At 35.4% G+C, this 17,474-nt stretch overlaps 2 protein-coding genes across 5 annotated transcripts; both read left to right on the top strand.

The window, feature by feature from the left end:
- Positions 1 to 930: 930 nt before the first annotated feature.
- Positions 931 to 11,723, top strand: LOC121249195 (zinc finger CCCH domain-containing protein 65). 4 transcript variants are annotated; one of them, XM_041147918.1, is made up of 10 exons: positions 931 to 1,300; positions 1,837 to 3,269; positions 5,167 to 5,235; positions 5,745 to 5,873; positions 8,088 to 8,138; positions 8,429 to 8,566; positions 9,097 to 10,183; positions 10,285 to 10,447; positions 11,353 to 11,438; positions 11,577 to 11,723. In XM_041147918.1, exons 1-7 carry the CDS (start codon positions 1,120 to 1,122, stop codon positions 10,030 to 10,032), a joined length of 2,937 nt encoding a protein of 978 aa, XP_041003852.1. In that variant the 5' UTR covers positions 931 to 1,119; the 3' UTR covers positions 10,033 to 10,183; positions 10,285 to 10,447; positions 11,353 to 11,438; positions 11,577 to 11,723. The 4 variants fall into 4 exon arrangements, with proteins under 4 accessions (XP_041003852.1, XP_041003851.1, XP_041003850.1 ...); XM_041147917.1 differs by having other exon boundaries at positions 11,353 to 11,478; XM_041147916.1 differs by having other exon boundaries at positions 11,353 to 11,593.
- Positions 11,724 to 13,795: 2,072 nt separating this feature from the next.
- On the top strand, positions 13,796 to 17,385 carry LOC121249196 (5'-nucleotidase SurE-like). Its single transcript, XM_041147920.1, has 10 exons — positions 13,796 to 14,182; positions 14,466 to 14,560; positions 14,648 to 14,715; positions 14,808 to 14,851; positions 14,992 to 15,069; positions 15,186 to 15,339; positions 16,218 to 16,370; positions 16,483 to 16,593; positions 16,832 to 16,897; positions 16,992 to 17,385. Exons 1-10 carry the CDS (start codon positions 13,863 to 13,865, stop codon positions 17,088 to 17,090), a joined length of 1,188 nt encoding a protein of 395 aa, XP_041003854.1. The 5' UTR covers positions 13,796 to 13,862; the 3' UTR covers positions 17,091 to 17,385.
- Positions 17,386 to 17,474: the final 89 nt, after the last annotated feature.

Raw genomic sequence — 17,474 nt, 5'->3', positions numbered from 1 at the left:
CATCTTACTATCCAAACGAGACTTAATAGTACTAATAATATCAACATAAGTGAAATTATCGTAATTAATCATACTAGTAGCATCAATAAATTAGTTTTTTATCTTATGAGCAAAAAGATGAGGTAATCCATCAATAAAATTATCTTTTTAATAAGGTTTCAAACTATCTTCTCGGAAAATAACTCTAGAAATAAAAATATTTTGATATTATCTATAATTAGACATAATAAAGTATCGTAAATTATTTAGATAATTATTAATACTGGTAGTAATATTAGAAGGAGTACCAATAGTATAAATTAAAATATTAACATCATCAGAGAGGATACCCTAACCTATTGTAGTATAAAAAAAATTAGGCATACCATAACAATCATATTTAACAGCATTTTGAACGGTTTCTCTACATATTCTCTCTCTTCTCTTTTGCTGTCCTTATATTCCCATGATGCACTAAAGTTCTAAATTACCATCTAATTTGTAGTTATTCTGAAATTATAATTTCCACAACCATCCATTTAAACTACCAAAACATTTTAATTTATCCTCTCCATAAAAAGTTGATATAAATACCCGTGATGAAAAAAATATAAAATATCTGAAAACAAAAGTTTGAAGGAATTTTAAAAAACTAAAAACATGAAAAATAAACAAATAATTATTTAAGAAATATTAAAAAACTAAAGAAATATTTGTAAAAGTTATTTTTTTTAATTTTTGAAAGAACTAAATTTTGAATTCAATAGGTTATTTTATCTTCCGAGACATTAAATTGAGAATAGAATAATTATTTAATATTATTATAATTGGCTTGAATATTAAAAATAATTTCAATTTATAAATAATTATAAAAAGTTTTATAAATAATAATAAATAATTAAATAATAATGAAATAATTTGAAAATATTTGATAACATTTGTCGCAGGCCCTAAGCCTACTACATTAGAGCTTACGTCGATTATCCTTCCTTAAACCCACTGACTTCTCACGTCGACTTCAGCCGAATTTAGCTTTCGGGGTGGTGAACGTTGCTTCGGAAGACTTTCAGAGCTAGCCCCGCCCAGCCTAGGGTTTCTTCTTGAAGAATATTGAATTCGATTTCTTCTTTTTCGGTAACAATGGAGCAAGCAGAAATCGAAGCCCCCAAACCCTCAGAAACGCCTCTTTTCTCTTTCACTCGCTGTCGGTCACACCTCAAGAGTGATACTTACACTACTCTTGTTCGAATCCTATCTCATTGTTATGAAAATTCTCAGCTTCCTTCGGCTACTCAAGTTCTACATCCGGAGCTAAATTCAGGTAGTAATTCAAGCATATCGCAGTTTCATTACTGTAATTTGCTCAATTTGTGGGGGTTTCTTGCTCCAGATTCTCACAAGTCTTTGATTCGAGTGCTGTTTTTGCCTTCTGAGAAATTAAGTTGTTCGGAATTTCTTAGTTGGAAGATTGAAAGTAAGTGTATTGCTTTAGAAAATGTACATATCCTTTGCTTTTCGGTCATGAAAGCAAGTAAAGCTCTTTCCATGTGCCAATCCACACGGTACCTACCTAAGGAGTATTTTTTATCAGTTTTAACCTAGAAAACTACTTCGAATTTAGCAAACACTGCTTAATCACTTCTGCGTGAGGTCGAGTGATTCCCAATTTTACTTTTTCTAGAAATCGAAGCACCAGGAATCATAATCTTTATTCCTGGCGCGGGAATTTGATTTAGAAAAACAATAAGATCATGTGGAGTGGAACTATGACCTTTACCTGTTAACAAATTCTATATCTTTTATAATGTCAGTCTCAATCGTGCCATTCTTATTGTTATTGACATTGTTTATTAAAAGATTATGGCAGTGATGAATTGGAGCAAGCGACTGGGAAAGAAGTCTGTGAGAGTTCTGAATTGGTCGGTCCTAGTAGAATGGAGCCCCCAAAGTTGGCAACTCAGAAAGAGACAGAATCTGATGAGAGTTCTGAAGTTATTGGCGTCCAAGACCGAGGGTTCAGTGATGCACAACATGTGGGGATAGATGAGAAAGAGAGAATAATGGCTATAGAAGAAAATGAGGATTTGTCAAAATGTATGGACATGACCTTTGATGAGAGCGCTGATGGGATTGGCCTCCAAGATAGAAGATTTTGTCCAGAAAAATTTCTAAAGGGTGAATTAGTGCATATCCTGACAGCCAATACAGAGCCTGTAAATGGAAATAATATTAAACCCCCAACCGCATCATCGGAAAAAAACCAGGGCAGCAGTGATAATGCTATAGTGATGAATACCAAAGCAGAACATATTGCATGTCAGGACATTCTTATGGAGAGAGATGAGAATGAACAAAAGAATACCGATGCCTATGATTTGTTATTAGATAAGAACGTGATTGGTGAAGTTCTAGAATCTATAGAGAGTGGTAAAGACAAGGGCTTATCCTTGAAAACTAATTCATTTGATATAAAGTACGAAATGCAGCAGATGGACATTGAAATGGAGAAATCAGTTTCTTCCAGCCATGCAATGAATTTCCATACTCCTATTACCAAGAATACAGAAATTGAGAAGGGAATATACTCTAGTCAAAATATTTCTGAAGCCTTTGACTTGTCTTTAGATAAAGATATGATCGGCGAACCTCCAAAACGAAGTGAGAATATGGATGAGGAAAGTTCCTTTCTGAAGACTGATGTGGTACAGTCAGAGAATGAAACCCCTCGGGCTCAGACACAATTGGAGAAATCAGTTCATAGTAGCAACTCCTTAAATTCTCCCAATCATATGGCTGAAGATGTAGACGTTGAAGAGGGAGAAATTTCTGGTGACTATGGAACAGATGACAAGTCATTGGATATGTTCTCGGAAGATGCTATAGTGTCAGGGGAGAATAGTGTAGATGGCGTGCAAGTATCTCTAGATGTATCTGATAAGAAAGAGTTCCACCACAATGAACTGAATGGTGCAAAAGGAAAAGCTATTGAGTTCACTTCCTTTAATGTGGACACCGTTGACAATGCTAACAATAGTAGAGAAGTTGAACCAGAGGAATGCAATGGAAACAAGATGACACTTAGACCTGAAATGAGTTTGCACCAAAAACCCATGAAAGCTAAAATGGCAGATATGCATGACATTCTGCTGGAGGATGGAAAAAATAGAAAGAAAGGTGGAGCCGAGGAGGGTGGTTGTCCTCCACCAACTTGTCCTAGTAATCTAGAATTGCATGCACAGATTTCACCAAAAAATACAACTGATTCCCACAGAATCACATCTACAGAGGAGGTATGATTTTGATTTTGATATTTTTTTTTTTTATTTGACTTGCAGGTTTATATTTTGCACTTCCTCATGGGAATCTTTGATATTTTTTGTAATGGCGTCTATTGGCATGGTCTGTTTGCTTTTGGTTATCGGAGCTGTCCCTGTGATAAAATATGTGTCCTCCATTTTTTAGAGTGCTGTTCAATTCATAATGGTCTATTAATTTTGCTAAATAGTTTAGATTTTAAAGCACTAGGTGCACTTAAGCGTAAATGCTATTTAGAGCCTAGGTGCAAAGTGCAAAGCACAGGTGTGCGGCTGATTGAAGTAAAGTGCATATTTTTAATACTAGTGTATAATAACAAAGAATCCACAAAATGCAATAACAAAAGTTTTAAAAACCAAGATGATAATATATATTTAGCCTATTAGCTCAATTTATTAGAGTATTATGCAATATGAAAATCAAGTAATCAACTAATTAAATAACTGATAAAAAAGTAATCAACTAATTAAATACAGTTTAGGAAGTTTTAATCAAACACCCTTGTACTATAGGGTATTTAGGTTTAAGATAGTGCAGCTTTTTTTTTTTGAGAAATAAGCCCATGTAGTATGAGTTAATTAGAAAGAAGACCCTCTGTTAATTTTTTGTCTATCAATGTCGACTGAAAACATGTGGCAACCTCACAGATTTCCTAGTATCAAAATAATTCTTTCTTAAATAATTATATTATTTTTTTAGAAAAAATTTTATATAAATAAAATTTCTATTATAAAAAAATTCATTTTAAAATATCTAACTTAAACAAAAAAAATGGAATGGCCATTTTGGCCATCCACGTGGTGGCCAAGCTTTACTTAAACGTAGTATTGTGTATAATTCTGTTGTGCTTTACCTAATATACATATATGATTCTTTATAGCCACTCTTCAAAAACATATACTTGATAGCCATGATAAAATTAAAGTACATGGTTAAATTAAATCAAAATATACCAAAAAGGCCATGACCAAAAAGCTCAAGAATTGTAGGTATTGACTTTTTTGCCAACACAAGCAGTCAAATACCAATCCATCTAGAAAGCCAACTTAGACTATTATATAAGTCAAAGCCTTTCACATATGACAACATGTGGCGCCATGGTACATACATGATCTTCAATATCAACTAAATACTTAATAATAATTGTACGTCATTTTCTGGGTCTTGAATTGATATTTTATAATTTTTTATTATAAAATGACAAAAGCACACTTTTCTGCACTTTAAGCTCGCACGAAAAGCCCCAAAAGTGCTCTTAAAGCTTGCTTTTGTAAATGTGCTTCGCTTTTCGTAAGCGAAGTGCTTTGGCCTTGGGGATTTGTGCTTAAGCACACTTTTAACAACACTGTTTTAAACAACAGCTCATTTTCTGGAATTGAGGATGTTAAATGCAGTGGAAGAGGAAATTTTGCATTATAACTTACAGAATTAAATAGACATGGTCTTGATTTCCAATAAGGAAGCATTTTCTTTCATTGTTATGCTAATCTGAGTTAATTGTGGTTAATATTTAGAACTCTGCAACTTATTTCATTGTGGGCAAAGGGATGTGTTCTTGCTTTCACTTTGAGTAGAAATGATCAGTTTTAGCCCTATTGATTTCAATACCAGACAAGTGACCATGAGTTTGCATTTTTCCATAACCCCTTTTTTTTAAACTAATTCTTTTAAATATAACTAAGCAATATGACAAGTTGATTCCGAAATTTCTCTTTCTCAAACACATAAACCCTGCACATCAGACCAAGTTTGTGATGCACACACTTTCTCCACACAGAAATGTTTGTGGTCCTAAAATTGGGAAGTCACTAAAATTATGGTGTTTGTCCACATGTAACCCTTCTGATTTGATGTTTGTCATCTGCACTGCAGCAACATGCTAATTCCTGCAAAAAGAAAAAGCGGGGCCCTCTTTCTAAAGAAAAGAAAGAAAAGAAAAAGGTAATTAAAAATATCTCTTTGGTCTCCTCTATTGCGTGGATGCTCTTCATATATTTATGTATATTTTAATGAAGCTAAACTCCTAGGAGTTGGGGCTCAAGTGGTAAAGGCCTTGGGCTTAGGGGTATGCTCCCCCTAGGTCTAAGGTTCAAATCCCCTTGGGTGCAAACAATCTCTAGGGGCCATTGGACTGGGGGATTTTCCCTTTGAATTAACCGAGGTGCACTTGCGGGAAACTCCTTGCCGAGGGCCTGTGCACCCTTGGGATTGGTCGGGACACTATTCCGGACACCCGGTGCCACCAATAAAAAAAAAGAAATATTTTGATGAAGCTTATTGTATGTCCATTCTTTTTAAGGAATTTTATCAGGTGTTGGCTTGGTACTCCTCAGAATCTCCTGAAGGATTAATTCACTCCGTTTTTAATAGCAAGTTTTCAAGTGGGGAATATAATTCTATCTGCTTTTAAAGTATTTAATCAGTTCATTAATGACTATTGTATTCTGTAGCTAAAAGAACGAAAGAGACGAGCAGAAAAGAACAGAGAGCTCGGTGTTAAAAGGTTGAAACTATATCCAGTGTCAAAACCAAAAACTGTGACATATTGCCGCCATTATCTCAAGGGAAGGTGCCACCAGGTTGTACAATCCTCCGTGTCATATTATTCTCGTTTGATCTTAATGCTGATTACTAATTCTATCAAGTTTCACAATGCCCTTGCCATGCAGCAAAGGTGCATTTGGATGTTTATACCATAATCACTTAAAAATTTATTTTCATCAGTTTCTTGGCTCTGCAGCTATGGCAATAATCTGTAATGTGTTCCAACAAGCAGCAAATTTCATTTTTTGACACACTAGTTTTCTTGTAGAGGTTTAGTTCCTGATTGTCTTGTTTGGGTTACATTCTTGTCATGTCTCTTGGAAACAACACATATTTTTCCAGAAAAGAAAATCAATCTATTGTTCATTCTTACTTATCAAAAAAAGAAAAAAATAGAAAAGAAAATTAATGTCCATTTCATTTGGCTCTGGACCAAATTTAAATTCTGGCTGGGGAGATATTGTTTCTGCTTGTTTCCCATGCTTTAAATTCTGGGCTTTCTCTTGTTTCTGCCTCATAAATACTGCTTTGTTTCCATGCATGAAAGTGGCTATTAATCTATTAAGATCATAGGAAAGTACAATTACCTGGTTATCGAACTTCTGTCTTCACAGTGATTGTTTCTCTCTTGGGTACCCCTTATATGCATTCATTTCTTTTATGGAACCGTCTGCTTTAGTAACATGCATCTCTTTTTCTGCCGTTTGTGTTCTTGTGCATGTTAACTTATTGCGGAGCAATCAGGTCATACACCCAATGTTTTGAATTCCATTCTGGGGATCATTTTGGTTTAAGTACTGGAACAGAATATTCGGTACTGGTGCGTTCCGGTGTACCATTTCGGGATTAGCTATATATATATATGTTTATATATATATATATATGGAAGAATTGAAAATTTCTAAAGTGAATATACGCTGACAACATTAAAAAAAGGTAGAGATATTGGTGTCAAAAGATAATATTAAAAAAATCACAAACTTGAGTTGAGACTAAAAAAAATCAAAGAAAAAAATAAAGAGCTGAGAAATTATTAAAAATAATGAGATTTAAAAAAAGAAAAAGAAAAAAGAGAATGGGGTTACATATTTAAAGTTACAAAAAAATTTAAATCTTATAAATCCCTTTTAGATTTTAAAATTACATGAATGCCATCTAAATTTGAAATTTACAAAAATGCCATTCAAACACGAGAAAATTATAAATTTGTTATTAAGACAGTCCTTAATGGAATGTAGTCCAAAATTGGCTGGAATGAGCCGAAATTTGGAGTGAAACAGAATGAGAATGTATAATGTTTTTTTTTTTTTTTTTTTGACAAGTAAGAAAGACAATTTTATTCATCGAATCAAATAGGCGAAGCTCATGTACATAGGACGTATATAAAAGAAAACACCTAAATACAGTCTATAAAGTAGAAAGCGAAAACAAAAAATCATGAGTTGAAGCTTCATTAATCACTATAGCAGAAACCATTGTAATAAAGAGTACACAAAGAAATTCCAAATTTCCTCCAAGGTGCGCTCCTAATTATTAAAACACTGCTCGTTCCTTTCCCACCAAATGCACCACATAAGACACAAAGGAACCATCTTCAACGCAGCAGCCACTTGAGGACAACTATGTAGCCCGTTCCAACATGCAAGCAGATCTACTACTCTCATAGGCATCACCCAAGCCAACCCAACTCTACTAAAAACTCCATCCCATAAAGCCTTTGCCACCTCGCAGTGCAGAAGTAGATGATCCGCAGTTTGTCCATGTTTCTTACACATGAAACACCACTCTATAACAATAAAGCCACGCTTTCTCAAGTTATCGATTGTCAAAATGTTCCCAAGCTGGGTGCTACATCAAAACCGAAAATTCCTGCCATTCCGACCATAATGGAATTCAAAACTATGCATACACCACGAAAAAAATAAAACACTACATAAGAACGGTACTCATTTTGTCCAAATATTTATTAAAAGGAGTGTCGATTTGTAGATGTAGGGCATATGCGTATCCCCTCAACTGTTTCTCTGATGTAGGGCATACAACTGTGCCCTTTAAGACAATGAACTGAAAACTAATTTGTGACAAGAGTTCAACACAGTTCCTCTACCCCTTCTAAATTTCCAATCATTTTGTGTGACTGACTTATCAAATGATGTTATTATATTGTTTCTTTATCGTATAATCTACATGACTTTGGGTTTCCTTCCTTTACCCATCTACTAATACAATAACTTATCCTTGTTTCACAGGGTGACAAGTGCCAGTTTTCACATGATACAGTACCATTGACAAAATCTACGGTATTTTCTTTAACCTAAGCTTTTTTAAGATGCTAGCTGCTGCATCATAAAACACTTGTTATTTACAACTGGCCAATTAGCAGTAGTTAGCTGGAGTCTGTTATGTTTAATGGATTTAGTTGCTGGATTGCTTTGTTATCATTTGATGGGCATCTGCTGTTTGATTGTACTTCGAGGATATATGTAATAACACAATTTTGTGCTCCCTCAGTCACATCTTCACATCTCTTGAAGGCCTAACAGACTCTCTCTCTCTCTCTCTCTCTCTCTCTCCTCCATTCTTGTTGCAGCCCTGCAGTTATTTTGCGCGCCACTCATGCATGAAAGGAGATGACTGTCCATTTGATCATCAGCTCTCGAAGTATCCCTGTGACAATTATGTGAAAGGTTTCTGCAGCAGAGGTGATGCTTGTATGTTTTCCCACAAGGTACTACGCTTTTGGGTTTATTTAATGTTTAGGAAAATTACACTTTACCCTCTCAAGCTACCACTCCTTTTGTTAGTTGATCACCAATAGACACAGCCACCACCCAATTAGAGTGCAACATACGTTGTCTTTAAGTTCTAACCATTCAAATGGACGAAAAGTGGATGACATGGTACAATCTTAACAGATAGATGACGTAGTACAATACTAGTTGTTGAACCTTAAAAGAAGGGGTAATTTACAACTTATGTTTCTAATTGGGGGGCCAAGTGACAACTTCGGTTGCTTGGTGGTCAAATTACAAAAGGAATGAGAGCTTGAGGGAATGAAGGCAATTCTTCCTTAATGTTTTGATATACTGTAGCCTGATTGTTTGAGACTACATTGCAGTGTAACATGTGCGTAACTACTATTTTCTCTACCAAACAAACAAAATAAATAACAAATGAATAATTGAATATTTACATCCAGTAATTGAGATTAATGCTCAAGAAGTTAAGTTGCTTTTTCATTGGCTACTCTCATTTCAGATACCAACCAAGGAAGATTCCACAGCTCCTTCGAATTATTGCAAGCCTGAGTTGAAGGCTTCATCCTCACTGGCTAAGAAAAATATTAAGAAGCAACTGAACATTACGGGTAGCTCCGTGCAGAATGATGCCTTCTCCAACTCCACAGGGGCACATCCTCCCACAAATGTGAAGACTCTTGTGAAACCATCTGCAGTTGCACCCAAACGAATCAGCCGCCTCCTCACTGCTGAGAAATCTCCAGTGGTCAATTTTAGTATGCTTACACAAGGAAGCTTCTCTCCAAGTAGCAATGGGAGAGCCAAAGTTGGGAATCTGGCAATCTCGAGTGCATCAGACACATTTCAAAAAATGGCTGAGATTCCAAATAGAACTTCACTGAGTGGGGTACCAAAGGGAATAAACTTTCTCTCATTTGGAAAAGCTCCATTGGATGATTCTGTTGGTAAAAACATGGCTAGCATGCATTCAAATGGGGACAGTGCTTCCAAACTAACGTTGTTGGACAGTTTGAATTTACCGAAACAAGATTCTACTGGTCAGAGAAAGGCCATCAGTCCTTCTGGTTGCGATACTGTTATTGATAGAGCTGTTATAGAGGGACAAGCTGCATGTAGCAAATATCAAAACTCAAATTCAATCTCATCAAGGCTGTTAGCTTCTGTAATTGCTTCAAGTCAATCTTCAGACACCTTAGCTTCTGTGAATTATAAAGATGCACCAAACTCAGCCTGGAAGGCACTCTCATTGACACAATTTGCAGCAAAGTATGGATCAAAAATGAAAATGAACCAGTCTGCTAGTTCTCTCAGTCTCAGTACCGAGGTTGGTAAGGACACTAATAGTATTACGATTAGGAGTTCCCAAAATGATTTGGCAAAAGCTTCAAAAATTCTTGACTTCTTGTCTTGCGAGGGTAGTAAGACTAAGCTGTAAAGAGTAAAATCCAGGTTGGTTGGGACTGTGGCTCCAATGTCTGATTGGCTTAAGTAAAGCGCAGATTTATTACCAATAAAAAAAAAAAGTAAAGCAGTCCTGTCCTTCAGTGGCACAATGTTGTATTCATGCAGCTTGTTTTCAGAATCAGGTGCAGTTCGCATTTTCATTGATGTTTTTATGCTTTCAATTGCTTTTGTTATTAACAGGGAAAAACTAACTATGGGTTCTTTTTTGAAATTTCAAATGTAGATTGATTATGATGGCTGCATTGTGAATGTGAGGTCCATGATTATGATCACTTGAGATATTTGCTTTGAAGGGACTCCAGATGGGTTTTCTACATTGAGATTTTATATACTGATTTATTGAGAAGCCAGTTACATGTGACTGTGGTCTTAAAACTGAGCTCCTGGTAATTGCCTTGGTTAGCTTCTTTTCAGTAGTTACATTGCATCCCTTTAATTCTAAGTTTATTATTGCCATTTACGCGAAAGAAGATTATTGCAGCAATGGTTTTATAGAAATATCCAGCTTCTTCATCCGTGCAATCTATTCTCTTGAATTTGCTACCTGCCAACTTGTGAGGGGATCTTGATAATGAAGCAAACTTTTTGTTGCCTAGTCATTGCAGTGTTTTTCTTCTTTTTATGGTTCAGCAATTTGCGACTACCTGTTCGGGTTACTTTTTCTAATGAAATTTGCTGCTCATCTGAATATTAAGGGTGCATGTCAGATTAATATGAAGAGTAATGCTAGGGAGAAGCTCCGAATGCACAAGCACGAGGCTTGTATATTTGGGGCTTGTATATATCATTATTTTAATATAAAATCTTACTCAATTTGTTACTTTGCTTAACATTCTTTAATAAACAAAAGCAACCCCGAGGGGTTGGCCCAAGTGATGAAGGCCTTGGTCTAGGGGTATCACTCCCTTCTAAGTCCAAGGTTCAACACCTCATGGGTGCAAACAATCATTTGGAGCTACACCTTCTGGTGAAAAGCTAGCGATTTAACTAGTTCCGTGTAGGGAAACTTTCGAGGGTGCGGTGCACGGGACCGGGGTTTACTCTGCAAGAGTGGGTCCGAAGGGCCTTGCCTTGTAGAGGTTCCCCGACATAAAAAAACAAAAAAACAAAAGCTTCTTACATAGGTTCGATTTTTGGCAAGTTCATGAGGTTTTTGGATTGAAGATTCTAACAATATTTTATTTAGCTTTCATCTTATCTCATCTCATCTGATTTGTGTAACCAAATGAGTTTTAAGTCTCTCAAAGCAGTATTAATATTCCTGATTCGTTTCTGTGAACATGATTTTCAGTTGGCTGTTGCTTGCAAATGATCCAAGTGCTTTTGGATCTGACGAAGACCAGGAAAGCACCCATGTTGATTTTGTCTCCATCCCGGGTAACTTAAATTGAGTATTATTTGCGGCATATGGTTGTAGGTACTGAGTTGAATTATTTATGTGTCAGCCTTTTGAATGCTTGCAATTCATGTGAAGGAATTATGTATGATATCTTTTATACGTAATATAACATGTAGGAAGAGCTCTTGCCACTTGGTTTAGGTTTTGGAAAAGGCATTGGATTGGGTTAGAAGTTTGCCCTCTGTGGGACTCTCTGTGGTGTATGTGGGGCCGACCTTATTGAGCATTTGCCTACACTGCTATAGTGCTATTATCACGGAGAAGACTGATTGTTGCCCTAAACATTATAAAGCTAAAAGAAAAAGTAGAAAAACGATATCATTGATTCACATGGTCTTTGACAAATTTTTCAGCTACATTCAAACTTTGTTTGAAATTTGAACTTCACCTTTTGATCTCTTTGAATTTTATTCAAAATTATTCCTCCCAGTCAAACTTAATGATGTTAACACAGCCATGCTTATACTCACTTTTCATCTTTATATCTTACTTAACGTGTCCCCACACATCTAAACTTACTTAGGCTCGTCCCTTTCTATAAGATAAAAACTAATAAAATTTTTTATTTACAAGGCTATTTATCAACACAATAAAAATAACATCGATATAGAAGCTTGTGCATTAGATTGCATAAGAAAATGTTTGTATTTTATGATTTTTATTAGGAAAATACTTTAGCGACAAAGTGATTACACAAAAATAAACTCACAAAGTGATGTGGCTTGATGTGGTACGTCAGATTATAAAGTTACTTTTATTATAAAGTAGATCTAACGGATTCTATAAAGTTACATTAGTTTGCGGGTTTATTTTGTATAATCTTTTTATGTTTTTAGCAGTTCTCTTTTTATAATTTTATAATTGTAATAGACGATATAGTAAGTGATGTGTTTAAACACTGACTTGTAACTAGTCGAACTCAAAAACTAATTAGCTTCACTTAGGGTTACCAAGATTAGTTTTATCCTCAAAATAAGTTGTAGCCTCTGAGAAAATTTCATTAAAAAATTTATCTCATAATGGTTAATATATTTTTCCATTCAAAATAGGGTCACAATTTCGCTGCCGAAAACAGAAATAAAAAACACAAAATTTCACGGGCACATATGTAAGAGGTCATGTGACAGCGAAATAGATGGGAATCCCCCCCGCCTGCGCTCTTACGAAATTAAGTTTAATAATATTATCAAGCAACTGAGTCAAGTCTTATTAAAATAAACATCATTCAGTAGAATTTGAAACTTCAAATGCATAATAATTTCCTTTAACTTTATATTTATTTTGTTTTAAATGAAAGACATTTATATAAATTTTAAAATCTAAATAAGAGAAATTCTAACTTAAAAAACTGTCAGGTGTTTCTTCATTAAAAAAATATATGCTTCTTTTCTTTTAAGGGCAATGCTAGGGATCCCCTGTTCAAGCATCCCGTTTCTCTCTCTCTCTCTCTCTCTCTCTCTCTCTCTCTCTCTCTTTTAATGTAGTGATTAAGAAAATGTTGTTTGATAATATTGTGAATTTTCTTCTTTTTCTTAAAATATTTAAAAGTATAAAAAAAATGATGTGAAAAAAAAACCTAAGAAATAAAAAAAATTGGAATGGGATAAATGAACAGGAACCTAGCGGGATTCCTATCATTTTCCTCCTTTTAATGAAAGATATTTATTTAAAATCTTACTTGTTACATAGGAAAATCGTGGTTATAATTTTCAACTACTACACCTTTGAGCCAAGCTTTATTACGAAACTGAATATGGACTCATTTACAAGTAAATAAGAGGTACCGATTTTGTCTATTGTTAAACCACTCGTCATTATTCGTGGTAACTCAAGTCCCTTGAAATATAAGAGTAGACCAATACATGAATGGCAAAGTTTTTCAATTTAGAGGAAGCCACTTTCTAGATAAATGTTGATCGACAGGCACACATTTTTCTAAAAGTCTAACTTAAAAAATTGACATGTATTAAGAAAGAAAAATATTTTAGACATGAAATTGTTATGTAAAAATATATTCATAAATTAACGTGATTTGATATGATAAGTCAGATTATAAAGTTAATTTTATTATAAAATAAATCTAATATATCTTATGAAATCATATTAATTTATAAATTTTTTTGTATTTGTATCAGTTCTCTTAAAAAATTATATATTTATCAGGAGACGTGTGTCAATTTTTTTGAATGAGTTTGAAAAAAAAAATACTAATTCATTTTTTTTTGAATAAAGAAAAAAAAATTACATTCAACTAGGAGGAAAACCGTGGTTATTAATAATATTTTAATGTTTAATTTCTCATAAAGAAATTATTTAGGAATTAAAATTACACTCGTTGCCGTTGGGGTATTTTTATCAAGAACACTCGAGCAATGCTCTAAAAGCATCTCTGTCTGTCTCAAATGGCGACCTCTGTGAAGAACAACTTCATGCCTCCGTCTCTGATCTCTAATCTTCAGCAAGTTCTCATCACCAGGAAAAACAACTCCGTTGAGGGCCACTCTAACAAAATCCACGAACCAACTGAAGCTCCTTCTGCTTCTTCTTTTTCGGCTACTTCACCGTGTTCAGGTGCTGAAGTGTCGAAAACGGAGAACGATTGCTTGAAGCCGGTGGTGTTGGTGACCAATGAGGAAGGCATACAATCTCTGGGTCTCACATTCCTCGTTGAAGCTCTGGTTTGCGACGGTCGTTTCGATGTTCACGTCTGCGCTCCTCAATCGTCTGTTCCTTAAAAGCCATTTTCTCTCTGTTATGCGTTATGATCCCTCCGTTTGTTTTCTGAGAAAGTGTGGGAAAGTAGAAGCTTCCGATTTGATTTTTTACCTTTCTTTTTATTTTCTACTGCAAAACTTGTTACTGTTATTTGTTCTTGGGTTGAATTCAATCCATTTCCTCGCTTCTTCAGCATTTGGTCAGATAAACTTCCTGTTCTGTTTAATATAAAATGGAATGAAATGTACTTCCCACGACGGTTTGAGTAATTTGAATTTGGCTCGTTGCAGGAATGGGTCGATGTCCGGTCATTCGGTGACGATTCGGGAGACGCTGACTGCGTGTTCCGTTGAAATTAGCGGCGCCACTGCTTATGAAGTTTCCGGTAGCTCGGCGTTCAGATTTTATACTTTTTCTTTTATTCATTTTACAATGCCGCTTGTCTTTGAGTGCATTTTATGTTTATGATCAGGCACTCCTGCGGATTGTGTGTCTCTAGCTTTATCCGGGGCCTTGTTTTCTTGGTCAAAGCCTGTTTTGGTATGCAGTTAAGAATCTGTCACTTTTTGAGATTCTCTTTAATTTTTTAGCACCAATATTCCCTTAAATATTTTTTTAATGTATACATACAGGTCGTTAGTGGAGTAAACAGGGGATCAAGTTGTGGTAACAACATGTGAGTAATTTGTTCTTATTTTCTTTGAAGGTCAGATTTATTGCTGAAAAGTTATTCAGCTAACAATGTTGGTCGTATGGGTTTACTGTCGAATTATATCTCTTTTTGCGCTGATGTTGGTTGGGTTCCCATGAGTTTAGGTTTTACTCTGGGGCTGTTGCTGGAGCTAGGGAGGCACTGATTTGTGGTGTACCATCCCTTTGTATATCATTGAACTGGTAATTGCAACTTCGGTGCCTTGTTTCTTATTGGTTCCGCTTATTTTTTGGTATTTGTTTACCCTCTACTTAAATGGGCACCCATCGAGTATATTATATGTCAAAGTTCCATTCAGGAAGAAAGACATGAGCCGTGAAAGTGATTTGAAGGATGTGGCCATCGTTTGTTTGCCATTAATACATGCAGCTGTAAGAGATATTGAGAGAGGAACTTTCCCCAAAAGTTTCTTGCTGAATATTCAGATTCCCAGTTGTCCTTTAATGAACAAGGTTTGCTTCTCCAACTGCTGTGTTTTTGGGTTGTGTGGGAGCATTGTAAATTTGTAATATAGGGCGTTCTTGTTACTGAGAATTAGATATCTAAACGAGTCTAATGATCCTCTTTATATAAAAAATGACTTATTTGCATCGATCTGTCCACAGTATAACAAGAACATTAGAATATTTATATGAAGGATCTTCCGGATGTTTATATCTTTTAGTCATCAAGAGTCCAAGAGGAAAATTATAATTTTATATTACTTATAAAAAAAAAAAGAGTCCAAAAGGAAAATTCTAAGAAAATGAAATGCTATACCATGGCATATTTCACTTTTTTTTTTCGATTCCTGAGATTGTATGGGTAGCAATTCTCCCTCTTTGAAAGAAAATCAAAGTCATATTTCTTGCCAGATCAATGAGTTGGGCAGCCAAAAAAGGCATGTTCCTGCAATTGAGATTGATCCCCTTGAAGGATAATAAACTTTCATGATCTTAAGTGTGATGGGAGATGATGAGTATTGTTTTTGTTTTATTTCGCAATCATATAAATGAGGAATGTGGATTTAAAACATTGTGGTGGTAACTGCTAGGCACCAGATGAAATTGATGAAGTATGCTTGGTTTAAAAATATGTGGATGTCTTTTTGCATTATCGTGGATGTTTAAGTACACTTTATTAGGCATAGATTGTCCTGTCAAAGGCCCTTTCTTTATGTGATGGGTCACATTTTTGTGAAATTTTAGCCAGAACGTCCAGTGGACTGGAGTCCTTCCATTTTGTATCATAAGAACTTCCATTAGTCATCACAGTTTGCTTGAGTCATACTCAAGTGTTTTTTAGTTGCAGTTGTGTTTCATGTATTTAGGCTATACTTTTTGTTTGACAGGGCTTCAAGTTGACAAAGCAGAGTCTGTGGAGGTCCTCTCTAAGCTGGCACGCTGTATCAGCAAACAGGCATCCCTCTGCTGGCCATTTCATGTCCAATCAGCAAAGCCTTGGCATTAAGTTGGCACAGCTCAGCCGAGATGCCTCTGCTGCTGTGAGTTCTGTGTTTGATACCATAATGCCACCATGTTAGTCTCATGGTTGAGTAGATATTGCTATTTCTCAGTTGCCATTCTTAAAATGTATGTACTCTATGATATTATTAGGGTGCAGCACGTCGCCTGAACATTCATCGGAAAAATGTGGAGATTGAATCAGTTGGAGTTGCAGGAAAATTTAGTTCCCAAGAAACTGTGAAGAAATACTTCCGTTTAGAGGTTCAAACTAAATCCCATCTTTGAACTAATGGGCAAAACCCTCTGTTAATGACCCTTCCTCATTTTCATTTTTATTTATTTATTTATTTATGTTTTTGGAGGGGGGGTCGAGCTGTCCTTATAATTTGTTGTTGAATCGATAGCCGTACATTGCTACTTTATTCTATTTTTCTCCCTGCAACTTTGGATTATATCAAGAAACATCTTTGATGAGCACTTGTTATTTCCACATTCGCAGCTAGGAGACAAGGATCAGGAAAATGCAGATGAAGATCTGGATTACAAAGCACTTGAAGATGGCTTTGTGAGTTAAATTCTCCTTGTCTGTCATCTGTCATCTCTCTGTCCATCTCTTGTCCTTGATTGCTGATTCTGAGGTTGCCTTTTTGGCACGACAGGTTGCAATTACTCCTTTATCTTCAAATCCAGCAAACTGCATAGAGAGTCAATCATCGGTTTCAAACTGGCTTGCTGTTGCACTTGCAAATGAGCAATGATGCCCCTTGTTTTCATCTTTCTTACAATGTTCCTATACCATAAAATACTTGGCAAGTCTTCTCTTCCGATAGTTTTTTTTTTTTATTGCCACCGGGTTCCCGGGAAAAGCGCTGTAGTTTTTGAAATTGTGGTTCGCCTTGGAATGAATTAGATTGGTTTCTAAACTCAATTACACCTATAGTAGGTAGGTCTTAAAAATGTCTGATCCGTGCTTTGGTTGGAAAGGCTGGTTTGAGGTCTTGTGTGCGATCTGGGTTTTATATCAGGAATGCAAAATACTCATGATTATAGTCAGTTTTTTTTTTTTAAGTTTCTTATTTGGTGTCCATCCTGATGTACATGTTTCGTTCCTTACTTTGGCAGCCAATGAAATGCCCTTGAAA

Source organism: Juglans microcarpa x Juglans regia, chromosome 2D, assembly GCF_004785595.1.
Source record: "Juglans microcarpa x Juglans regia isolate MS1-56 chromosome 2D, Jm3101_v1.0, whole genome shotgun sequence".
NCBI lineage: Eukaryota > Viridiplantae > Streptophyta > Magnoliopsida > Fagales > Juglandaceae > Juglans > Juglans microcarpa x Juglans regia.
The sequence above is the reverse complement of the archived record's forward strand: the minus strand, read 5'-3'. Positions and strand labels throughout refer to the sequence as shown.

Excerpts from the sequence above, each read along its gene's own strand:
- LOC121249195 (XM_041147918.1), top strand. The coding sequence starts at position 1,120 with ATGGAGCAAGCAGAAATCGAAGCCCCCAAACCCTCAGAAACGCCTCTT. Across the intron at positions 3,270-5,166 it reads GAATCACATCTACAGAGGAG|CAACATGCTAATTCCTGCAA; the intron begins GTATGATTTTGA and ends TCTGCACTGCAG. Across the intron at positions 8,139-8,428 it reads TACCATTGACAAAATCTACG|CCCTGCAGTTATTTTGCGCG; the intron begins GTATTTTCTTTA and ends TTCTTGTTGCAG.
- LOC121249196 (XM_041147920.1), top strand. The coding sequence starts at position 13,863 with ATGGCGACCTCTGTGAAGAACAACTTCATGCCTCCGTCTCTGATCTCT. Across the intron at positions 14,561-14,647 it reads CACTGCTTATGAAGTTTCCG|GCACTCCTGCGGATTGTGTG; the intron begins GTAGCTCGGCGT and ends GTTTATGATCAG. Across the intron at positions 14,716-14,807 it reads CTTGGTCAAAGCCTGTTTTG|GTCGTTAGTGGAGTAAACAG; the intron begins GTATGCAGTTAA and ends GTATACATACAG.